Below are 27,364 nucleotides of genomic sequence, written 5' to 3'. Positions count from 1 at the left end.
AGAAGAAGGAGAGATGAGAGAGAAGGAGAAAGGAACTTCCTAACTAAAAATGAACCAAGCCTCTTCTGGCACTGTAATGATTGTCAGTCAAGATAGGATCTAAATAATCTATTCAATTTGTTGAATATTTATTATCACGCTTGAGAGTGGGGTAGAGAGTAGAGCTAGCACTTTTTTTTTTCAGTTTGCACCTTAGATGAAGTACTTCAAAGACAATCTGAATTATAGTATAGCAGAATAAAAGATTTTTGTCCATATTAGGTCCTATCTATATGTTCAGAGACAAAATGCTAATATTAATACGTATGGCACATAGAACTCTATTTGACCCACACGAAGGACCCCAAGTTGCATCCCTTCAACTTTTGTAGATAAGGTATAATCTAACAGAACTAGGACCCTGTGATTTTCTCTGTAACCCACGCCATATCTCATTCAAGGAATGAAACTGCACAGACCATTGGTCTGACCAAAGTTTTGCATATCAGAGAGAGAAAGCACATACATATCCCTTAATAATTTTCGGATTCTTTAGAAAAGTTGCTGTTGTCTGCAGCACTTGGCCTTCCTCATCTACATACTCCTCTCTGATCCACTGCTGGTATTTGTACATGTCCCAATAGCAACCATTCCCACTTCCTGTCACCTAGGCCTAACAAGTAGAGGGGTTCAGGAAGTAACAGAGATGATATACATTCTAAATATCAATGAAAAGAATCAGGATTTGAATTAATAGTTACAATATAGTAGCCGTCATGTACTTTACAGATTATAAAATTCCAGTGATACATTGTTGAAAAATATATAACAGTACATTTTAATTTTACTTGTTCATGTGTATAGTTTCAATATATTGACTAATATCAAGAATTAGTTTGCAGTTTGAATAAATCATTTCTCACAGAAGCTATGAGATGATAATTCCCATCAAATTATTTCTCTGTTATATACCTGCAAGCTGTTTGTGCTGCATTCTTAATAAACAGTTCATTGTTTGAACTTGCAACAATTAGGTCACATTGGAACTCTTAAATCAAAAACAAACTTAAAAAGTTCTCTAGTTTTTATTAACTACCGAACACTTTAACATGATTTATATTTTTTTTTGCAGAATGGAATATTTAAAGTTTCCTACTAAATTAAACAAACACGAACAACATTAAAGTAGGTCAGAAAGAAGCCATTCAAATTATGTTGGCAACAGCACCGTGTCTCCTACAGTTGTTTCCGAGTCCTGACTGTGGTTAGAGCTGATACCAGTGTCCGAGTCTGTGTCATTTGAATACATGTTAAATACTCTTTGAGTAAAAGGAGGAACTTCCCCACTGCTGGTAGGGACCTCAGATTCCTTTCCTCTGTTTTCCTTTAGCTGGCATTCATCTTTGTTGCTAGTATGAAGGGAACTGAACTCCTTGGCCAGGAGCTCATACTCTTTAGCTTTCATCTGAAGCAATGAGTCACTGTATTTAATCTCTTTCTGGATGCCACTCAAGTAAGAGTGGATTTTCAAACCAGCTTTCATGCTTTTCTCCAAATCACACTTAACACTTTCTAAATTAGAGCCTTCAAGTTCACTTGAAGCTGCCCCTTCCACAGCATCTGCATTTATCTCTGTGCAAATACTTCTTACCTCTTTTTCTATTTCGGCAGAGAGCTTATCAATGAGCTTTCTATAATATGTTAGTCGTTCCTCCAGCTGTACAATTCCATCACTTTCTCTCAGGTCCTCCGGAATCTGGTTTTCATCATACTCCAAGCCTAGGTTTTGCTCAACTTCACTGAAACTGGGCATCAAATATGCATCCTGGACATAATTTTCTCCATCATTTTCTACCCGGTTGAGGTGGAATTTAGCTTCACACTTTTCAATTTCCAGGTCCAGCTCTTTCATTCTCTTGACTTGTTGATGAATAGTATGATCCTGGGAAATAATCAGATGAACTAATGTCTCCATACTATCTCGATCTTGGGAAACTGTGTCCTGCTTAATTTTAGCCAGTTTCCGGAAAGTTTTTCTGACTATTCTCTTTTGCTTATCTGGTGGTAACGTCTTCATGTAATTTGCTGGGCTGAGCTCCCACAGTTTTTCTGTGTTTTGCATTAATTTGGCTTCAGCTGTCCTCCACAAGGGAACTGGAAGAAAAGCATCTGCTTTAACCAAAACAAACTGCATATTAGGCTGCTCATCTCCCCATGCTTTCCAAAGCTTCAGGATTCTTGTTAGTGGGGGAAGAACCCGTTCAGAGCCTCTCCACTTTTCTATGATGCAGTAATCACTGGGCTTCCCCAGAAGAAATCGTTTCTCTCCAAATGTAGTCTCGTGTTCCTCAAGCAAAGCCTGGATGATGTCAGCAGAGGTGGTGCGTTTGGTTAGCCCACAGACAATCTTCTCTTCTTGGCAAACCCAAACCACAATTTCCTTCTCTTCTGAATCCATGTCTTTAGTTGGAGATCTGAAAGAAAAACAAAGTACATTATATTACAGTCATCACCTGTGTAAACTCAGAAAGATGATTTAACTTTAATACCCTTTCTAGATTTTACCCTTAATGAGAGATGCATTTTGACGTTGAGACTACATAAGAATCAGAAGTTGTATGGCAAGAAAAAAAAAGTTAAGACCATGAAACATATCTTAATTTCCTTTTTAATTCCTAGTGGGCTCTGGAAAGAGCAAATTGTCATCAAAGACAACGGAGGCTATTTTATCTTTAGAAGTCAGCCACAATATAACTACAGTTAGAACTGGCAGAGTTAAGACAATAATCAAAGTGGAGGTTAATAAGAAGTAGAATAAGACTATTTTGCTGGAGCCTTAGGACTGGGGAATAATCATGGAAGCATAAGTAGGATGTTATTAAAGTCATAGAGTTGAAAATAGTCCATTACTGAAATTAGTGATTATTTAATTCTACGAGTATTTATTGTATGCCAACCATGTGCCAGACATGTCTGAAGATGCTAAACATACAGCAATAAGCAAGGGAGACAAGGACACAGACACAAATGTGTAATTAATATAATATCAGATAGTGGTAAATGCTAGGAAGAAAGTTAAACTGAATGAAAGGATAGAGAATTACTTAAGGAGAGGTCTACTTTATTTAAAGAGCTTAGGAGAGACTTCTCTAAGAAGGTGACGTTTGAATAGGAACATAAATTCACACAGTTAGCAGTGACACAAATGAAGATTCAACCCAAGGAAGAAAGCTGGCTCCAGAGTATACTGCTAACAGATACACTATAAAAACAAGTTTACAAGTTTGATGGTTTAGACGTGTAGATTAAATTGGAAAAAAATCATAAACTACTTCTTAAAGAGGAACTTTGTAACATAAATTCGCTTTTGATAGCAATGGAACCATAGTGCCTCATTAGAGCAACCAACTGGTCAAGGAAGGACTTTTCCCAATGGTCAGCCATGGAGAAGAGTATGTGGAAATGTGTTACCTTCTGTGCCTTTTTCTTATTAATCTTGTTCCTGCTTCGATGCAGTAATAAAGGATTTTGACTGGCCTGGATGACTCCCTTAGCTGACAAAACTCTCATATATATAAAAGCCCTACTGCTATCTCCTTAGAGTAACCCCTACGTCCTGTTCCACTTTCTGGCTCGGGAAACATCAGTTCTGGGTCTGTAGCTAAGGATGACACATGAGTTATAAACGCTTCAGCTGTGAAGACTGGGAAGCAGGGATCAGGGAGTCCTTCTGTATACTAGAATAATAATAAGGACATTCATGACAATTCCCCAATACTTCCAGGATCCCTGCTCTAATTGGGATTCTCTTGTTTTGGAAGGAGCAAGTTCTTATATATTACAGCTTCCACTAGAGATCTGCTAGTTTTCAGCTCATGTGGATTATGTAACACTGACAGTCATTATGCACAATCAAGAAAGATATTATTATTTCCATATAACATATGAGAAAATTAGTGCCTTTATTAATAGCCTCACAGTCCAACTGGTTCCAAACCCCTTTTTTTAAAAAAAGTCTGCTCTAAATGTCCTTGTATTTTCTTGAGTCAGTTATATTTTGAGGAATTTTTACAACCATCATTCAAACCAGGTAATTTTCAAAAACTTCTGCCACTTGACTGAGCATGTTTAAAAGTAATGACCGTTCTTTATTGAATGTAGGCAATAAATCTTCCATACCTAGTATAAACTTCATCACGTTTAATTCTACTTTGTAGCAGGCTTAGGATTTTGAAAATTGTGTTTATTTTATAGTATGGCTCCAATTGAGTTTCTATTCATTCATTCATTTGACAAATATTTGCCGAGCACCTCCTCTGTGTTTGACACTGTCATGGAAATGTGGATCATAGAAAGACTTGTATGATTTATTAGACAGTATCCCTGGCTTATTGTAGGAAACACTGCTTGGGTTGGGAAGGAAACACTTACATGTCAGTTCTAGTGCTAAGTTTCTTATTACATCAGCAGTTCCCAAATGTTAGACTGATGACCCCTGGTATTATTTCATTAAAAAATTTAGAAATATATAAAAGATGCAAAATAAATATTAAAAATAAACCAATTTAGGAATCTTATAGAATCACTACTTTTTCAAAATAATTGTTTTCATTTGGTCCCAGATCCATGTAAACCTAGTCATCTGATATAAGTAAGGAATTTAATTCTAGAGCTGGGACTAAATAAAATGCTCCCTTCCCAACCTTTGGAAGTTTACCATCTAGTATAAGTAATGACATCCCCAAACACATATATAACAAAGGTTAAAAATACAAACTTACACTAGATAATTTGGTTTGTTATGTAATATAATGTAACAAACTCTTTACCTAATGATTCAAATTTAGCAGTTGAGATATATAACCTCCAATTCTAATGCAACAAAATAAAAATAAACACATCCATTGCATGACTTAGTGTTTGTTTTGTTTTACTCTGCTTTTCTTCTCTGTATGTTTATTGGAAGGAAGGGATAAAGATTTTTACTGGATCTTAAACTTCCCAGAGAACATACTATAACCACATAAAGACTGAAAAATCATAAAGCTTTAATTCATATAATCGCATATTCCAATAATTTACTTCTATTTTCTATTTTTATCCCAGTGTTTTAGTTCCATTTATAAATAACTTCATTGTTGATCTGATTAATATTATTTTTTTTTCTTTTCATATTTTACCTTTGCTCTCTCAATGTTACTTAATGGTGCAAATTAAATTTTTTTCTGTATATTGGAATGTTTGTTGATAATTACTATTTCTAATCCAACAAAGTTACTTTTATTTTAGAAATTTCTTGGCTTGCAGCATTCTTGATTTTACTTATGTACATGGTAGTTGCTAATATCATCCCCATTTTACAGATAAGGCAACTGAGATAAAGACAGGGTAAGTAACTTGCCTAAAGTCACAGAGCTAGAAAGTAGAAATGTTCCTTCCAACTCTGGCTTTAGATGTTAACCTACAACTAATCCCTGAAAATAAATTACAATAGCCATTATGACTACCCACTCACAAATATTTCCCAATTTGTGAACTGATTACATTTCAAATGTGATTTTTTTAATTACTTGAAACTCAGTGCATTTTTCCTATAAAATTAAAGTTCCACCTTATATAATCACTGAAATCCCCATTTTGAATGCTTTTAGGTAAAGTATAAATTTGGTTCCTTCAACTCTATCATTCTTTTCTTTGAACATCCAGTATAAAGGCAAGTATTGAGAGCGTCCCATGTATCTGATTTGTAATATTAAAGGAGTAGAGACAAAGAGATTCTCAGCAGATGTAAGGTTAACATGGATGGAGGTTGCAGGAGTGGTTCTCTCTAGATACTATTGGAGAAAGTAACAGCAGGTGGACATCGAGATAGGAGGCTATATAGGAATATAATAGCTGTTCACAAGTATAGGTTATTTACAGTGCAACTGGCTATAAACTGGGAACTGCTTGGATTGGAGGATTCAAAATTTATAACTTCTATGTTACATTATAGGGTAAAAGCATTTACCTAAAAATACTACGTTAATAAAAATAAAGTAACTACCTCACTGACATTTAATTCACACCAGTTTAAATTTTAGGTTAATTTGCTAAATGTTCATGTATACAATTAGAAAGTAGATATGAAAGTTTATAAGCCAGAATTTAATCAGGTCATGGTTTCATATAGCTAGGATATCTTCTTAACGTCCACTTCAGGGAGGCAGAAACAAAGGAGACATAAAATGTTTTAAAATGCCTTGCATAATGTTACGTAGGGTACCTCAAATTTTGCTTATGATTAAAACACACAAAAACCAATAAAGCTTAAGAAATTTTACAATGAAATAGTATTAACAATTGAATAAGATTATGGCTGTGTTTTGTCTTGATTTGAACTAGTTTATTTCAAGAATGGTTCATAAGAAAAGAGAAAATGCTCTTGATATCTAAACTGTGACTCCCACCAACACATAACTGTTGTACCCAATCATCTTTAACTACTTTTTAGTCATTGGAAACTGAATTAAAACTAATTTGAAACACTGTTCAACAGATTTTACTACACAACTACACATTCTAAATATATATTATACTACATCTATGATTATGTAGTATATATTATGACATTTCTCATGCATATACTTTTAAAAATTGTGTATGTATTTAAACACTTTATTAAATTTGATAATATTAATATATCCTAAGATTCTTATGGAAGAATTGTTTTGTTGCTTAGCATGCTCTGTTTAATTTATTTTAAAATAGTTTATAATCACAAAATATGTTTGAAAATTATTTACATATACAGAAGAAAATAAAAAACATTCATAATGCTACAGTACCCATTTTTATCTAATGCTTTAAATTCTTTTTTTTCCCTCTGAAACATTAACAAGATTTATTTGTGAAGATTTGCAAAATAGATATGGTGGGAACAATCCTTGATATTTTAAAATATGATTTCCTCTTAACTATCACTAACTTAACTATCACTAACTCATTTTGAATTCCGATAAATCATTTTTTTTCTACTCCCCTGTACCCTTCACTGTAATACTGCAGTATATATACATCTGACTCACATTTCTCACAAGATTGCTTCAAATATCAGATAAATGAAAGGAAAAGAGTGCTTTGAAAATTGTGAAAAATGTACTGGCTAAATATAGGTTATTAACTCTAATGGTAAAATTACTGTTATTATTACTTAATGCAGAGAAGGGTATAGTGTTTTTAGTATTGTTATTCAGTAACTTTACTGAGCTTGCTACAGTAGTTAACAATATTATTTTATAAATATTTTCCAACCTATCCCACAATATTTTTTCACCTGCTTTGACTAGTCAATATTTTTGCATGTACACTTCCAATATAACACAATTGTTTAGCTAATAAGAGATGTTTAGAAAGATCATTAATATAATCTTTGGATCACAGATGAGCTGAGAATGCATTTAATCTTAATAACTCTCTGATTTTGACTGAGTGTGTTAATGAAGCATATTACACTGAAAAAAATATATACATAGATTTATACATTTATCTGATTATTCTTCTACGACTATTTCATTATTCAGTTTTTGCCTTTTTAGAGTATCTTCATTAGACAATTAAGAAAATTTATATGCCAAATGCAGCTCTTCAACAATGTGTGTCAGCCTCACTTACAGGCACTTTTCCATATTTATTCTGAAGTAGAGTGAAAATATATGAGAATTTTTGTGAGAATTTTTGCATTTACTCTATTATCAATCAGGAACTTAAAAATATTTCTCCAGTGATAATTAGTTTTAATACCACAAAAACACACAGAATTAAGATGAGTTGGCTAAGAATTACAAATGCAACATTCATACAATTAAATATTTCTTCAACAAACGTTCACTGAGTATGGTGCACAAAGCACTGGGGAATAAATCAACTATTTAAATCTATTTAACAATTTAAATAAATCAACTATTTAAGTCTTATCTTAAGACTTTAAGATAAAGTATTAATAGGATATTTTGATGTCACATTGAAGATCCCACAAAATAAGTATTTACAGAAAAATGATTAAGTGTGAAGGCAGAGAAAAATAAAGGTAAATGGATAATATTTGGTTATCTTTATTCAGTTGTCCAGAAAAAATAAAAGGCATTGAAGTTGGGGCCCAAGAGAATAACTCAAAGAACAACAGTTCTTCCTAGTATCGCAGACATTAAAGTTTAATTGAAATTTGATGTATAAAACTTATCAGGACAAATATTTCATATTGACCCCTACTTTCAAAAAAATAAGAATCAAAATAATAAATTATTAATTAAGAATAATTACATTATGAGATATGCTTCTAAAACACAGTATATGAAAACTAGCAGTCTATAGGTATTTATAGAAAATATTTGGATTTCTGAGTACATCTTTCCATAGAACCTATGTTATAATTCTTTGTTTCCTAAGCCAGCCTGGAAAGTATGATACTAACACAATCTAGCTGCCATATATAGGAGTGATTCTGAAAGGCTCTTATTGCTTGACTCTCTGCAGAATCATATTCTATGCTTGGAAATCAAGAGTTACAACTTTTTCAGTTCCAAGCTATTGGTGGCACCTGTGTCTGCAAATAGTGACGCACAAGTCTCCAACAGACTGAAGGATAAAGACCTGTGAAGCTTTGGGGGCATATTGGGGGCATATCTGAATGTTGGCCCAATGCCCGAAGACTGTCCTCTGTTTCCTTTTTATTACCATTACTTATTATTTAAACTGAACACTCTCCTTATAAACCAGTTGTTCTCTACTAGGGGTGATTTTGCCCCCCAAGAGACATTTGGCAATGTGTGGGGACATTTCTTTTCACACTAGGGTCTGGAGGTGCTACTAGTATGGGCAGAGCAAAGAATGATCTAGACAAAATGTCAACAGTTGTGCTGTTGAGGAATCCTGATCCATATTTACAACAAAATATACTTTCATCACGGCTTTATCTCTAGCCTTTTTTTCTTACATCTTCTGGAGAATCTATGAGTAAAATACATGAAAATAAAAATAACAAATAAGGGAGACATTTCCAATCTCAGGTAGACTAAAATAAACAATGCAAGTTGGTATTCTACTTAACGGAATGCAAATGGAACTTTTTCTCCTTTCACCCCATAGCCAATCTTTATGCTTATTATTATTAATCTGCCTAACTGGACTTCCCTCTGTTAATCCCAGAGCTGGTCCTAAGGCATACTAATATTTGCATTAAGATGCTATAGAACCACAAATATTCAAAATAGGGTTAATTTTAGTTCAGGAAAAAACGTGCATTCACAGACTTCATTAAGAAATAGTAAATCTTCCTTCCTCATTAAGAATAGTATTTGAGTGTCTGGCCACCAGATATGGGGAATGGACAGTGGGGTGAAAAGATGTGTGAATGAAATGACATGATAGAAATGGCCAAGGCGACCAGTGCAGTGCCAGGGCGTGGTGAGGGTTGGAAGTCAGCAGAAAGGGTTTCATTATATTTCTCCCTTACTGCTTCTTTGCAGTCTATTCTGCCCTGGACAGAAGGGACAAAGACCAGAATTAGAAATGAAGATTCTGAGACACCTTGAGTTTAGGGGACAAGGAGGTCAAGATAATACCTGCAGTCTTTAGAGGACCAAAGGAAAATTCCCAGAGATAACCTTGGGAAATGAGGAAAAAAAAAACACTATCACCTAGTTAAGGCTGGGGGTGGTGCAGGCATGTAAGATATGCCTAGATAAGTCAGAAACAGCCTTTAAAATACCTTAGCAATAAACCTACATGGAATATAACATTTTCTTGCTTTGGTTATTCAGAAGACACTCTGGATTATAATACTGTCTTGAAGTCACCATCATTAAATGAACTGGCATGCAACACTATATTTTAAAAGTGTGGTTATTTGTGCTTTCTGATAGCTGAATACAAAACAAGAGTTTCTATTATTCTATATTTTATCAGACTTTCAGCCAAACTAAGATATTGTCTTAGTATGTTTGTCCCATGCAGTTGAAATTAAATTAATGCTTTTCAGTCAAACTTCTCATTCCATAGGGAAGTGAGAATTGTCTCTTTAACATTTTCTTAACACGTAATACAATTAACTCCCTTTGAAATTTTGATTAAACCTCAAAACATGTTTATACTCCTCAAAAGACATACATTTATTTTACCTGATATCATCATGCAATTCAAAGCCATAGCAAGGAACACAACCAGAATTAATACAATATGTTATTCATTTATACATCCTGTATTCTGATAAATGTAATAAAAAATTACAATACAGAGAAAAAAATACATCCTGCATAGAGATTCTGATCCAGTGGAGAACAGATTTTAATGCCTCATAATAGTCAGATTTTTCATGGAAAACATAGATGTCTGTGAAATTATAAAAACCCTTCTTAGGCAGTCTGTTCTCAAGACATCTTACCCAAATAAGTTATCACAGGGAATGAGATCCAGTCTATATAACTCTTCAGTGTATAACCCACTATATGTGGCACTCATATTAAAAACATGTCAGTAAATAACACTTGGAATAGACTAACTCAACAATGCAAGGTTCAGAAATGATGATTAGGAATGGGAGCAATAAAACCGTAATAAAAGAAATTTGATTTCAGTATATTTATTGCAGGCTCAAATCTAACAATACCTTGTAGAAATTCACATTGCTTTGAATAAAAGCATATAATTAATTAAAGAATAAAGATGGGTGAAGATAAAGAGCAAGTTTACTAAATCACGTTCCATACCAAATGTTATAAACTGGTATTTGAATTTACAAACCCAGCTCTATACCAATTATGAAGTTTAAAATACTGAGGATGCCATAAATAGTTTGGATGGTGAAGGTGTAAATTACATGTCACAGCTATTTTCGAACTAAAAGATCAAACTTCTAAATTTAATAACATCTCTTCCCAATAATCAAAATTATCACAGTACAACTACAGTGAGTGTAGGTAATAAATTACTTAGCTTCACTATTATTATGTAAGAGAAAAATTTATATTTTGTGTACTATAATTGGCTTTTAATAAGAGAAAAGGAATGACCCAAACACGGAAATTTCAAGACAGAATTTGGTAAAGATATAAGTTTAAATAAATGATTGACAAAAAAGTTCTACATAAACCAACTGAATCCATTCTAAGTTAGTTATCCCCCAAATAAATTGTCCTTTTGAATTATGGTATACAACTTTTTATAACTGGATTCAACATTCATTTCTTAACAGAACTGTGGTTTTAGTAAATGTAAATAAATGCTGAGGGTAAAATGCTACAGAAAATAAGATGATCTCAAGGGGGAAAAGTGGTGGGGAGGATGTGTGTGTGATGAATTGGGAGATTGGGATTGACATCTATACACTAATATGTATAAAATGGATAACTAATAAGAAAAAAAAAGTGCATCAAAATTCATTTATAAAACTGTTCATCCAGCATTGTTTGTTATTAACAATCCAACAAGATCTACATTCATACATTGTAAAACTATTCATTTTGAAAAATTAAAATGTATGTAAAAATTATATCATTTCTGTGTAAAAACATTTATATACACATCACACATTACACATAAAATGTATTTAAAAAGAAAGAATAAATACTAAGGGAGTAAATTTTTAACAAAAAAAGAAAAGAAGATGATCTTTACATTCGGAAATATGTCATACATAGGAAGGAGAAAAGATATGTTTAGAGAGAAAGAGATTTCAAAAATTCAAGACCATCTTAAACATTATTGGAAATCATGAGATACATTCTGTATAAATATGCTACAAAATTTAAAGAATAAAAACAAGAATAATCAAAGTTGAGTAATATTTAATAAACAATAATAAGACATAGAAGTTGACCTCAATGTCTTCAATTCATTCTCAATTCCCATAACCCTTTGAAGAAAGTCAGATTAGGTAAAAGAGCCTCAAGTGATTTCATTTGGGACAGGATGCTGATTTGGAGCTTGTCTGTAAGGAAGACCCTTTCAGATTTTTACTTAACATGATTATGTCTGGGCCTGGTAGTTGAGGAAAAGGTACTTGGAAAAAATAGTAAGGTGACTAGGGAGAAGAACAATGGGATGTGTGTAAAAGGAGACATTAGATAATAATAGCTCACATTTATTGAATGCTTAATATGTGCCAGACATTGTTCTAAGAGCTTTATACATATTAACTCATATAATTTTTGTCACAACCCTATCAGATAGGTCCTATAGTAAAATCCATTTCACAGATTGAAAAGCTGAGACACAAGAGATTAAGGACTTGTTCAATTCCACCCTCAGCTAGTAAGTGGGGGAAAATAAGGATAATGTGGAACTAAGGAAAATAAGAATAATTTGGATAAATGAGTTAGAATTGAATCCACACTGAGGAACTCCCTATTGCCTAATACAATAATCAACATATTTCATTAAGTTTTATCTCTGCAAACAAGATACCAAATCTGATTCAGATGTAGTAATCTATTGAGAAAAAAAGGCTTTTGTGGCATTATGAGAAAAATATTCATTTTATTCATTTGTCTATTACCTACTTCTATACATTGTCAATATGTACAGGATCATCTATCAATACAATATTTAATGATTGACTTTCTTGGAAATCTGAAGGCTCGTCAATACACAGACTCCTAATTCTTTTACCTTTTTAAGAAACAACTATAAAATTATTTTGCAGTTTCCCTGGTAGACATTTGGATAAAATATTGAATGCCCATTCAATTCAGATTTTTTAAAAGTATTTTATTCATCCCAGCACCTAGATATAATTAACATTTATTTATATTTTTTCTATACATATACTTTATTTTTAGGAAGTTCTAAAGCATGATATGTTCCCTACTCATTTAAAAGCTATATTAACCTTTAAAACCTATTTTAAGTTTGTTTTGGCTATTTTATTTTTTTATTTTTTAATTTTTATTTATGTTTTTATTTTTTTTAATTAATTAATTTATGTATTTTTGGCTGCGTTGGGTCTTCGTTGCTGCGCGTGGGCTTTCTCTAGTTGCGGTGAGTGGGCTTCTCATTGCAGTGGCTTCTCTTGTTGCGGAGCATGGGCTCTAGGTGCACAGGCTTCAGTAGTTGTGGCTCGCGGGCTGTAGAGCACAGGCTCAGTAGTTGTGGTGCACGGGCTTAGTTGCTCCGTGGCACGTGGGATCTTCCCGGACCAGGGCTTGAACCCATGTCCCCTGCACTGGCAGGCGGATTCTTAACCACTGCGCCACCAGGGAAGTCCCCTGTTTTGGCTATTTTCTGTACTTAAAAATTGATCACCTTAGGCACCCTGAAGGCATTTGATGTAAACCAAATATACTATTGACGGGATTCAAGACATGATACCCCAAAATATGGCACCTTGGTATACTGAATATGGTAAGCTGAAGGTGTTTTAGAAAATGGGAGAAACAGGGAGTTCACTTGGACTTTCCACCCAAGCCTCTCTACTGAAACAGGTCCTAACACCTTCACTTGAGAGATGCCCTTCCTATACCTGAACGAAAGGAGCATCCTTATCTCTGAAGACAAAGGGATGAGAAGAATCCAAACAAACAGGCCCTGCTAAATTTCTCCCAGTTTACTACGCTTACTTCATATTCTTTGACCTACCTACCACACTTCTCCATGAATGTCCACTCTTCACTAAACCTAGCATAAAACAACACAGGTTTAACCATTTCTTTAGGTCTTCATTTCCTTAGGAAGGCTCCTGTGTCATGCGAAACTTATATTAAATCAACTTGAATGCTTTTCTCCTGTTAGTCTGTTTTGGTCGGTTTAATTTTCAGAGCCAGTCAGGGACCTTAAGAGTGTCAAGCAAAACTTTTTATTCCTCTACACTATGCATAAAATTAAAAAAAAAAATTAAGTGACAATTTTGATTCTTTCTGTAAAGTACACACACACAGACACACACAAAATAAAGTTTAAGCAAAATTAAAATTAATGAAGCAGGCAAATGGTAAGGAAACTCTGACCCACAAGCTAACTCAACTCTGGTTATTTTACACAGAGTATGGCACGTGCCCTCTGAAGTAATATTTTTTGAGATCATAGTACTGTAGTCTCAGGAAGATAATCACAGGGCATGTCAGCCACAAATAATACAAGTCTTTTCTTAGGTCGCTATGAAAATTTGGATCACTGTTTTGATAGATGAAGCATGAAAATAGTGCTATCAAATAACTTTCACTGAACACAGACTATTAACATTTTATTAAAACAGTTTTAAAATTGGAGTCCTTCAGAAAATGAATCACTCTATGAAAAATTGGGGCAGTCAAAAATTAAAACTACCTTGAAAATTAAAATTTTACACATACATACGCATAGAAAAAAATCACTAGTTTTATGCTCTACTAACACCAGTTTAATTTTCTAGGGAGTAATAATATAAGCCAGTCACGTAGGACAAGAAAAACCCTAGACATTCCATACCTGCAGGGTGGCTATAATACTGTACATAATCCCCACAAACAGAGAAAAGGGAAGGGAATATGTAAAGAATGTGTATTGGGGACTATGGGAGTTAAGTAAACTAAGCTCATAGTCAAGATTCCAGAAATTGATTATACTCAAAATGTAAATATTTAACATGTAGTATTTACTAGATGAAATGCTGAGAAAATATCTAATCTCATTGGAAATTCTAGGGCTAACTTCCAAGTGTTACCTGTGCCTGGCAAATACCTAAAGTTTCCTTATTGATTTATACTTTGTAAAGAAATATTTCATAATAACAAAGCATATTTATTAAAGGAAAGTTACCTAGCCTGAATATTTAGTTTAACGATAGCTGTAGTTATGTCAACTACTAACATTTGTTTTTCTTTTGGCAGCTAAGCCCGTAATTGGTTTTGCCTTCTTAGTGGAAGCTATTTCCTAATGATGGTGACTTTTAGCTTGTATCTGCCTGCAGCCACCTACTCTTCCCTCTCTAAATGTATTCTGAAATATGTTGGCAGATTTGAATGGCACTAGAAATATGTAAGAATTTGAATTATCCAGTAGGATAGCTGAAAATACAAGATGACCTCCTTTATCCCTGATTTCCATGTTCTGAACATACTCTATAATAAACAGTAATAAACTGTGACTTCCAATTGGAAGCTTCATCGAAAATAATCAGCTCTTCACATTAGTCACAAATCAATTACCTAAAGAGCAACAAAAAATTAATAACTTTTAGAAACAAGAATATACCAGGGCCTATCATGCCATTTTGTTAAGGAAAAGGAGCTACTTGAAAACATCACTGATAAGAGAAAAATACTGGTCATCTACATCAAAAGTATCTTATATCCATTTACTTTCCCAAAGTTTTTAACTCTTTAATATGCTCTGAATTTCACTGCTTTTACCTCCTCTAGGACTTTGCTTCATAATTTATCCCTTCTTAAACTCATTTTATCTTCTACCTTTACTTCTGGGCCTTCCTACTACCAGGTCACATTATAACAACCATCATTTGACCACATACACACCTCAACTATCTTTCCTTCACAAACTCAAATAATAACCCACAGTCACTTTCTCTAGTTTACCTCTTTCCGGGAACAACCACCATAAAGTGACTTCCACCCCCCCACAGACACCCACAACAGAAATATTTCTTCCTAGGTTTATCAGAGAGCTAACCTCCAAAGCCAAGTGCCATTTTTGGAACTGATCTGCCTCGACCTCTTTGTAATATTATGCATTGTGACCTTTTCCTCCCATTCTTGCAGCAGTCCATTCCTTGACTTCTTGATTTCACTCTCCACGGCTATTCCTTTCCCTTTCTAGCTTCTTCTCAGTTCTGACATGGGCCTTGCTTCCTCTGTATATTCAGTAAATGTAGGTGTCATGCAGGGGTGGCCACAGATTCTTTGTAGCTCCTTCCATTGAGGGATGGAGTCTATTTCTTTTTGCTCGACTAGACCTTGGGACTAAGTATGGCCAATAGAATATGGTAAAAACCGTGTGTGCAAGTTCTGGAGTCCAGGCTTCAAGAAATCTTGCAGCTTCTGCCTTCTTCCTCCTGTAATGCTGTCCTGAGACTGCTGTTTGATGAAAAAGCTTGAGATGAAAGACCACATCAAGAGAGAGAGAGACCCAGCCATCTCAGTTGTCCCATCAGAGCCTAACCCTTGAGTAACCCACTGCTCACGAGATAGCCAAAGTAAAACTCAGAAGAACCACCCCAGTTTACTCAGAAAATCATAGCAAACAATACATTGTTGTTTTCAGCCACTAATTTTTGATGTCTTATTGCCAGTAAGTGATAACTGATACAATAGGCACCCCGCAGGTTTCTATGACTCATTTCTTGTCTCATTATATACACCTGATGGGTGACTGTAATATTACCCACAGCTTTATCAACCAATTGAATGATGATAGCTCCCAAATTTACTTATTTTTTCCCTTGAGCTCTAGACCAATATTCCAAACTTTGTTTTTACATGTTGATTTGATCTTTATGTTACTCACAGCCACCTCAAATTTGGCCCATCAAAACTAATTCACCATCCTCTCCTCTCATATCTCAAACTATTCCACCTCTTGATTTCCCATCCTACTGAATGTAATCACTATCTCCCCACCCTTTCTCTCAAGTTTGAAAACCGCGAGTCTTCCTAGATTCCTTTGTCTATCTCATTCCCCTTTAACAACCAGCCCCCATGTCTGTTTTACTCTTTCTCCCAAATGTCTCAAATATGCGCCCTCCTATCTATCACCACTACTACGATTCGGACACCTTCCAGTCTTACAATAAGTTACTGTAGTAAGTTAGGACATATTATATTATGATAAACTCCTGCCCACTTCACATTTGTGCTCCATAATATTGTCAGGCTTCCCTTTTTAAACTGCAAATCTAGTTGTGTACCTTCCTTGTTTAAAATCTTTAAATGGTTTCCAAGTCCTGCATTTTCAATTTGTTTACCTTTCTTCCTCTCCCTCATCACCCCTCCCCTCTGTGTCTCTGTCTCTCTCTTACTCTCTCTTCTGTTCTCTGTTTCTCTCCTGCCTGTTCCTAGAATTCCTTCCATGATCTGATTCCTCCAACTCATAGCCAAGCACTCTGTAATAGACACCTTGAGCTAGCTATTCCTAACATCTTGCTGATCTCTGACAGATCTAATGTGAGGGCAACTGGCTGTCACTGTAACATCTATCACCCTATGAATTGCTAGACTGGATTGAACTGTATCTGCCATGCTTCTATTTTTCACTCTGGGCTTTTCCATAACCTATTTCCTTGGCTTGAAACACCTTTTTTCCCCTTTCTTCATCTAACTCTTACTCTGTTTCAAATGTTGCTTCCTCTAGGAAAATTCCCCTATCATCTCTGAATAACCCCATTCCCACCACTCCAGATGGAAATGGATGCCCATTCTTGATGCTTCTACAGAACCCATTGTACATTGAGTGGTAGCATTTTCTACCTTCGTTTTTTGCTAGTTTGCCAGTCAGTTCCTGGACTGACTCTTTCATCTTTGAAGCCTAAGAGCCTAAGACAATAAATGTTAAATGTCCTTTTATTTTTTAGAGCATGAGAGGAGGAAGGGGGTTGTTGGGGAAGTATATAAAGGGAATTTTTCAGTCAATTAGGGCCTGGTGGTTACAACTATCCCACCATATATTTTTGTAAATAAAATTTTGTTTAAGTACAGTCATGCTCATTTAATTATGTACTGCCTGTGTCTGTTTTCACACCATATTGACAGAGTTGAGTGGTTGAGACAGTGACATTATGGCTGGAATAACCTAAATATTTATTATGAGGCCTTTTACACAAAAAGTTTGCCAACTCTTGACCTAGATGATTTACCTGCACCAAAAGTCTAGATTTTGTTTATTTAAATACTAAAATATTATTTGAACTCCAATATCTATACAATAGTTCTGTGTATTATTCTTTAGGGGACAAGAAAGTAAAAATAATGTGGTCTTTAAACAGAAGAATGTATGATCTCATGGAAGTCACGGCCTTGTTTGGTAGTAATTTCAACCAAAGGCAATGACTGAAGGCTCACTAAGAGGATGGCTGTGAAATGCTTCATGGAGAATGAGTGGGTTTAACATAGGATTAGTCAGCGTGAAGGCCTTGGCTGGGAAACCAGTGTGTTTTGCCTTTAAACTCCCATTCCAGGTGCAGTGTGTTCCATATTAATCAGTCCCATATGGATGTCAGGAGCGATGGCAGTAGGTTGGATGAAAGGCTGCTTTCACAGCGCAGTGTGTCCAAACACCAGGTGTTTGGAGGTGGAATATGTGGAAACATTCAAGTGACACCTTGAATTTTTTTACTCTTCACCCTGATGTTCTTCCCTCCCCCGAATTACCCTTGCCATTTTTTCTGTTCTCTATGATAATGCAACTATATTCCTATTTACTCAGACCCCAAATTGTAGTTATCACTGAATCTTTTTTTCCATCCTGATACTTTCTATTGTCCCCATACACTCAGTTTTGAATTCCTATAAATTCCGCCTCTATAGTGACTCTTATAACTGTAATCTCTATCTGAAATTTCTTGTTCATTTATTGTTTGCTTGCTGTCTGCCTGTCCACCACTGTACTATAAGCTCAATGAGAATAGAGACCTTGACTGCCTTTCTCATTGTTGTATCCCCAGCACCTAGAATAACATGTAGCACACATTATAAGGTAAATAACTATTTTTTTGTTGAATACATGGACTTTATTATGATACTTTAAAATGCCTGCCTTGTATTTTAATTATTTATGTATGTCTGTGTGTCTACTAATCAACAAGTTCCTTAAAGTATGGTCCATATCTGATTCACATTTAATCTTAATAATGCCCTCAAAGTATGAGGTTCATTCGATATTTCTGAATTTTTAAAAATCATCAAATAACCATTATCTTGAGTCCCAAAAAGGGAAATATATACAAGTAGATGCCCAACCTCATAGAGTGGGATAGTTTAGAATGTTTTGTTTTTAGATGCTAAGGTAGATAAGAAAGCAATACTATAATATGCTCAGACTATGTAAAGCATTATATAGCACAAGCTGCCATTTTACTTAATTCTCTAAAGTGTGATTATAGCAAGGTCTACTAACTAAAAGTAGGACCACTAAAAATGATCATTTAAAAAAAAATAACTTAGTCTAAGTTTCATGCCGATTATTAATAATTCTAGGAAAATGTTCTTTGACTTTCACCACTAAAGTAAAAGAACAAGCAGTCAAGAAATTAAAGCTAATACTTTGTGGTCCACTGCTGTAAAGTGCCTAACTTCCTGTGCTCTTAAAAATGATGAAATCTCAAAGGCCCAGTATAGCTTCATAAGTGCTTTTTCTAATTGCACACAACTCTTTTCTTCATATGAGACTGTAGTTATTATATGTCTACTCCATGAAGACATCCATGGTTTTTCAATAGCACTTCTCATAGGTTCCACACAAATGTAATTATATGCAGAGCTAAAAATAGGTATCTTCAGTTTCTACTATTGAGGACTGTGGTCTCCCCCAAACTGATGTGCTGCTGCTAGATCTTAAAGTACTCTCAGTTAACCATAACTGCAGGGAATTCCAGAAGGATTGACAAATGTCAGAGTAAATGAGGAGCATTAGAGTAACAAAAGATATTGGAGAGGGCTGTAAAATGTCTTAGTCATTGGTTGAGAACAACAAGCATACACTGTGCAGTACATCAATAAACCCCAGACACAAAATTCCTACCGATTATATGCCACCATTAGTAAGAATAAAAATTTGTTGAAATTGGACCACTATCTGCATTAGTGGAATTACCATTTAAAAGATCCACAAAATAGGAGAATAACTTAATTCCATAAGCTGATACACTGACTAGTTTAATATGATTATTAGAACAAATAGCAGTCAATTACAGTTGACTGTAAGTCTATTACTGTTATATAAACACATCCTTAACATTTTTTTCAATTGTAAAATACTGTTTTCACCAACCAAGCAAGATTCTGGATTCTCACCAAACTGACCATATTACTGCCTGCTTCCTGAATTCTTTTCTTTTGATTATCCTGAATCATTCTTAGCTTTGTGTGCTTCAGCCCCTCCTACATCTTTCTGTACACCTTGTTGTGTTCCCTTCTCTTGTCCAAGCCTGTCACCTAACTGTGGAAGTTTCATAAACACTATCTAATGTGATGATGCTCCATTTATTTTTCTTTATCTCCACTCACTTCTCTCTTATATACTTCTACTTAGAGTCAATCAAAAACATTTAGTGAGCACCTACTCTATAGAGGAACAGCCTTCCTAAGAGATTATACTTTCATTTTATAAATTGTATTATAAAGATAACTTTATTTACCCTGTCAACGATAGTTTCCCATGGAAGAGTGATTTTTTTTTTAAATTTCATGCATGAGATACTAAACTATAGTGCTCTTTTCTCAATTAGGAGTTTAATCCCTTAGGAATGAGGTGGTGTCTTTGCATGTTTGGTATAATACAAAACACAGAGTTTACCAGTCCTAAAGAAATAAAATAAAAAGATAGCTACTCCTAACATTCTTATATTTGTATTACTAAACTTAAAATTGTGCTTAGCAAACATGCAATAATTCTTAGATATTATAATTTATAAACTAATCGTATCTCTTTATAATTGGAAATAAACACATTTGACTTTTACCGTAATGGTACCTTTCCTGGTGGAGGTTATGTGGCAATGCATCATGTTTAGGTAAAATAAAATTACAAAAAAAATACTTCTTTCAATTCTATTTTTAAAAAAGTTTTCTTGAAAAAAAGCAGGACGAGAATTAAATTCTACTCTGCAGAGGGAATTTTAAAACCACAGAAGCTTAGAGATGAAAGGGACCTTAAGTACCCAATTCAATCTTTCATATTATTAGACAAAGATAACACTAAAATATTCAAATTATGTATCCTTTGTTCTTATCAAAAGTCCACAAAGACACATAAGGAACTGTCTCTTAAACTACGCTATGCATTGCAAAATCATTAATAGTCTCATAATTTTGCTCAGATGTGGTGTGAGGATTAAACATAAAAGCTGTCAGAGTTGAAATATTTCATCAAGATCCAAGGATAGTATTGCACAACATTTATAGACTCACTTCTAATTATAGTCAGTAATTTATAATGTATCTCTCTGTATCTAGGGAGGAAAAGAGATCAGTGATGATCAGGAAAAGAGAACAGATGTTCTAGTGAGTCAAGGTTGAGATTTTGAAGCCCCTAATGTCATGTTTAGGTGTTAAAAACTTAGATATACTTCATAACATATTTAATCCAAGAGGCCTGAACAAGGAGTGAATATTTACTGAGCTTTTATTATGTCCTAGCACCGTGCTAAATTTTTATATATAATCAGATTTAATCCAAATTCTTGATGGTTTAGGATTAACTCTATTTTAGAGATGAGAAAACTAAATACTAAATAGGCCATACAGAGTAATGGTTAAGAGCATGGATTCGAATTCTGTCTCTGCCACTTATTAACTGTGGCACTGCTCTGGGTCTTAATTGGCTTACATGTGAAATAGGGGAAATACTAGTACCTTCTTCAGAGTGTAATTTTAAGTATTATGTAAATTACTTAGACCAGTGCACATAGTAAGTGTTATAAGAAGTATTAGCAGAGGTGGATTTACCCTGAAGCTAATGAAGTTTAAGCATAAGGGCTTCCTCATTTGCATAGTCACATTCCGAGGCCCCATAACGACCTTAGTGATATTATTAATCAGAACTTTAAAGAGCAACTTAAAGAGCAACCCCTTCAATTGTCAAACTTAAATTTGCCTTTGCTTGTTATTATTGTTATTGTCATATTAGAAAGATGAAATATTTGCCCCAGTGCATACAACTAGTAATGGCAAATCTGAGATATGACCGAAAGTCTAGGTGACTAAAGAGCTGGAGTTCTTAACTAAGATAATTTTCTGCCTGTTTCTAGCATTTTCCCTTTGTCTTATAACTGTAATTATCTTATAGAAAGAGCATAAATCCTCCTTTCGTGTGAGAAAATAAGTATTTCCCCAATTGTATTTCCCTTTTACCTCCAAAGGAGGAGGAAATGTTCCACATTCAACCGTGCGGTCTATAGTAGCCAACTACCATCATCCACCAAACCTCACTCACATACATACATGGTTGCATTCAAGGAGCATGAAAGGAAGTGAGAGCATCCCTAGAGAAGAATGAGTTACCCTGCACCTTGGTTTGTTCTCTACCAGAACTCCAGTAAAGTCTCTGACAGCATCTATTTCTCAAATATGGCCCTTAACCATTTGAAAGCAAGGAGTTAAGCCTAGAAGCAGGGATGATGAGAGATCAACCTTGAATTTATGGATTCATTCTTTAACTTACCCATGAATCCATTCACCACAAACGTACTGATTTACTACTCTGACACAAGTGCTTTATGGGGACCAGCTGTATTTGGAGAGTATATATTGAATTCATTTATTCAATCAACAAATATTTATTGAGCACCTACTCACTGTTTATCTAGAAAGAAACAAGATAGATGAGGTCCCTGATCTCACTGAGTGTATACTCAATTTTTTTATAGATATCTTAAGTCCCTTTACTTATAAAAACAGAGGGCATTCTAGCCTGCAGATATAAACCTCTGAGAATAATTTGCCTTGTTTGTCAGCATATTTAATACCCATTGCTCATTTTTATTCTTGAAATATTTTTCTTATCACTGCCAACGCTAAATGTCTCCCCAAGGCTCTATTCCATTCATATAAGTAGTTACTTTGCCTTCGGGTGACCATTCACATTACTAATCACTTTAAATTACTATCAACAGATATGCAAACTTTCTCTAGAAGGTGTAGCCTTACAACAGGCTCCACAATAATTGAATCACAATCTATTTTAAAAAACCAAATTGACTCTTAAGAAATCAATGTTGTATGTGTTATGTGTGTTTTGCCAAAGGGGTGTATTTTAAAACTCCTAAGCAAGTATACATGAAAGAACATTGGCACACAGAAGTATGCTGAACTTTTTCCTTTCACATGTACTCGGTGCAGATGGCATGTTGCCTTATTTTAGAAAGCCAATATGCTAGGGACAAAGAGATCTCTTGTCAAGGACTGGAAAACACATTCACCTGGAAGAGGTAAACTCATACTCCTACTTTCATTTTTAGAACTAAAATCAAAAGAAGAGAGCCATACTTTTGTGAATTACCTAGAGCCATTATCAGATCTCCCAAACTACATACCAATCAAATAACATCAAAACTTTCGAAGTTATACAGTCCAGCTAATAAAGAGGCTATGTAAATAAAATTGTTAACCAGCTATAAACTTTTAAAAACTTTTTTAAAATCCTTAAGATTTTCACCTTGACATGCTTCACTAATTGATACGGTACATAATAAAACATCGTATGTAGTGGATTTTAAGTTGGGTTATAGTTTTTTTGAGTAACAATTCAAGATCTAACCTAGAGCTCAGTTTCACCGCTGCCACTGCTCTCAGGATATTTTTGCCAGGGATAGAGCATTCCAATCATTGTTCCTAATGCGCTGTCTGCTGTCAAGTAATAACTACTTAAGTTACTAGGTATCATCAGGGGAAATCTCTTTCAGGAACACCTGGGAACTAAAAAGATGTATGTACTCAAATATCCAGCATTTCTCAAGCCAATTTCAGGGCCCTTTCAAATATTTATTGGAGGTTAGACAAAACAGTACAAGATAATTTCCTGTTCTGCAGAATTCCTAAATTACCATACTTCTAATTACAAAAAGAAAACATCCAGCTTGCCAGCAACTTCTACCATGACCACAAAACTCAATTCTTCCTTCTGATGAAGTAACTGTGGCATGAGGTGCTTAAGAGAGCAATATGAGGCACCTGGTTTTAAAAAACTTGGTTAGATATTTTCTAATTCATTCAAAAGCAAATTTTAATGCAGATTTTATGTGTCAATTATACAACAATAGAGCTGTGTTATTTACTTCTAATAATTTTATTACAAATATATTTTTTGGAGACTTTTTTGATTTCAAGTTGATATTAGGACAATGCTTGTTATCACTTGTGATCTAGGTATAGGAAAAGCCAAAAGAAAGCCAAGAGCTGACTGAATGGTACCTAACAATAATTATAAGGCCTTATTCACTAAATTAGATCCTTTCATATTCATTGTTATTATCAATGAATCACCTGAAAGAACAATTCTAATTTTATATTTCCAACAAACATATGAAATACTGCTTTACTCTGGCAATTTTTTGCTCCTAGCAAGGTTTGGTAAAAAGTCCAACCAACTTTCTGCCCTCAAATTTTATTAATTAAAACACCAAGGAATCATAACTCACAACCAAGTATCCCCAAAATCTTTAAAGTGACATTCCACTTTTCTGAACTTACTTTAAAAAATGTTGCTGATTGCTATTTAGAAGCATTAGCTTTTGTAGCAATCATTGTTTTGAAAATAGAACCTACAGATGGAACTTATGTGAATACTTGAATATGTTAATAATCTAAATTCAATTGTTGAATGACCATACGAATGTCAAGTAAATTCATGCTTCATTATTTGCTTCTTTGGGTTTTCTATGAGAAACAAAAGCCACCTAGTGACTTTTAGAAAATATTTTCAGAAACTTGAATAGCTTATTGAAAAGAAAATATCTAGACTCTCCAACCTTTTTATTCTTCATGTGAACAAAAAGTTGCTTAAGAAGGTAGTTATCAATCTTTGGGATTCAGTCACAGAACATTTTATTATTATGGAACCAAAGTAAACAATCCATCTCCTGAGACCAAAAGGTCTTCTGAAAATTGTTCTCTTCCTATTAAATGTTATGACAATTAGAAAACTTTAAAAAAATAATTCTGACTGTAAGCATAAAGATTTTAGATTGGCTCCATTTCTTTTATTTGCATGAAAGTTAGAAACGAAAAGCATCAGGGCGGGGGTGGATGGGATGAATTGGGAGATTGGGATTGACATATATACACTAATATGTATAAAATAGATAACTAATAAGAACCTGCTGTATAGCACAGGGAACTCCACTTCGCTGTACAGTAGAAACTAACACAACATTGTAAAACAACTATACCCCAATAATAATTTTAAAAAAAGAAATGAAAAGCATAAAATGTTTGTGTGTCCAAATAAAATCATTTTGTGATCAAGTATTATTTTCAGATTTCCTGAGGACTGTTTTCCAGATTTTTAAATCGAATGATTCTTAACATTTAGAAAATATTTTCTGGTAGGGTAGGATTAGCTTGGTGTCCAAAACCATATAATTATTTGTCCATCTCCCTGGTTTTTGGATTTTATCAAATATCAACCAATCCTTTATAAAGTATTCACTTTTATATAATACCAGCTGATCTCAGATGATGACTAGAGAATAAAATGATTACTGTGTTTTTTATTTGAGTACAAATTATAATTTTAGTTTATAAAATTATATAAACAACTGTATTATATACGTCCATCACATACCAGGCACTGTCCTGGGAATTAGAACACAATGGGGACTAGACAGACATGGCCCTGCCCTCTTTAACCTTTACAGTGTGTGTTTTCTAAAAGCTTTTTATGCCTCATACTTTGAAGTTTCATTTGTTTTCCATCTGTCTCTAAAACTCTCAAATATCCATGTATTATGAGACTATTTACAGAGGTACTTAGGAGGTTCAATCTTGGGTGATTAAATATTCTAAGAGTGAACAAAACTGAAAAGACAGAACAGGATGCAGAAAAGTTCAATAAACTTTCTCAAAATTTTATGATCTCAAAATCCTAATATTCCTATGTATAACTGATTCACTTTGTTATAAAGCAGAAGCTAACACATCATTGTAAGGCAATTATACTTCAATAAAGATGTTAAAAAAAAAAAAAAATCCTAATATTCCCTCGAAAAATCCTCATTTTTTTCCTGCTGACAAAGATACAATTATGTTCAAGTTGTTCTTTTAACTGTATAAATGTTATATCACAATGTATACAAAAATATTGCTCAAATTTTTCCTTTACATTCTACAAGGAATTTTATACCATATATTTGAAGAATGCATTGGCTGTTATCAGATAACTGTTTTATCATCAATCGAAGAATGAATCTATCAAAGGATGAATCACTTGTCATTTAAGGAAAGTTATTTGGTTTCTATATTTTGTAGTGGAATTATTTAAATCATTATGGAGCCCAGGAAATGAAATTGATAAACTTAATCATGTAACTGAGTTTCATCTGTAGTTTCACCTTTGTGAAGGTGAAAAAACAAAACAGACAAAACAAAAATATCTCATCTATATCAAAACTTAACCTTGAAAGAAACAAAGATACATTAATTCTATTTCAACACACCATGTGGCTTATTTACTGCTTAGTTTGAAATACCCATATTTTTATGTCCCTAGCCACCCCTGTGGTTTAAGCGTACCTTAAGGATTGGAAAACTACAAATCTTTAAAGGGAGGCACTCAGTTATTACAGCAACTCATGCACAGCCTCACTATTACCACTTTTGCCAAAACACATGTTCATAAAAAAGCATCACCTTCAGGAAGCACCATTCCATTTTCTCAGAGCAACTTAAAATACTATTACGTTCCCCATCTTTTATTGTTTCCTTCCACTTTTTCCTAATTTTGCATAGAAAAAATATTAAAAAATGTTTGTATACTCACCTCCCTGAACGAAAGCTAGTTTTATGGGTAGAGTAGATTTTGCAGTGGCAAATTAAGGCAACAAAAGTGGCCATGTGAGGGAAACTTACAGGGGTGCATGCAGTTTTATTGCACTGTTATTTGGCGTACCAATGACAGAATTCTTTAATTAGTTAACACACACACACACACACACACACACATAAATACACAACTCTGAACTACAGGGATAGTATTCAGAAAGATCACTATGCCAAAAACATAACATGTTTTGTAATACCATAAACTTTCCTGAAGTAATTTTTTATATATTTTTACAGCATTTAAACAAACACACTTCAAAAATGATGCTACTGAAAAATCCTTTAAAAAGTAGGAAGGATTTTCTTTTGGTAAGGGGAGTTGTCGGAAATATTTTTTAATGCATCGACACTACGAAAACACAAGCCTATTTTTGATAACTATCACTACCATATTTTTAATACTACCCAGACATATTTCTTTATTTTAACATACACACAGTTTCATTAATTATCATAAATACCATATTTGTGGCATATCAAATTATTAGAAAATAAAACAGGTTTAGAAAGTTTGATAGTATTGATTATTGCTGCTTTCGTTTCTTAAGCTAGTCAACTAAATCATAAAGACTTTGGAATGAGGTAATAACAGAATTTTTCAAGTAGACATTCATGCCCAAAATAAAGTCTGGAGATTTACTTTAAAGTTGTACCACTATATTGTCATG

At 34.0% G+C, this 27,364-nt stretch overlaps 1 protein-coding gene across 2 annotated transcripts in view; it reads right to left on the bottom strand.

The window, feature by feature from the left end:
• Positions 1 to 304: 304 nt before the first annotated feature.
• The window catches only part of RASSF9 (Ras association domain family member 9), a 417,955-nt gene continuing 390,895 nt past the window's right edge, over positions 305 to 27,364 (bottom strand). For both annotated transcript variants that reach the window (XM_082419031.1, XM_082419030.1), the window contains one exon: positions 305 to 2,453. In XM_082419031.1, the coding sequence (XP_082275157.1) occupies positions 1,190 to 2,453 (1,264 nt within the window). In that variant the 3' untranslated portion in view covers positions 305 to 1,189. The remainder of the gene's footprint in view (positions 2,454 to 27,364) is intronic.

The sequence above is a fragment of the Balaenoptera physalus genome (genome assembly GCF_965194825.1).
Source record: "Balaenoptera physalus genome assembly, chromosome: 13".
Lineage (NCBI taxonomy): Eukaryota > Metazoa > Chordata > Mammalia > Artiodactyla > Balaenopteridae > Balaenoptera > Balaenoptera physalus.
Note: the sequence above shows the minus strand (reverse complement) of the source record. Positions and strands in the feature narration are given on the sequence as shown.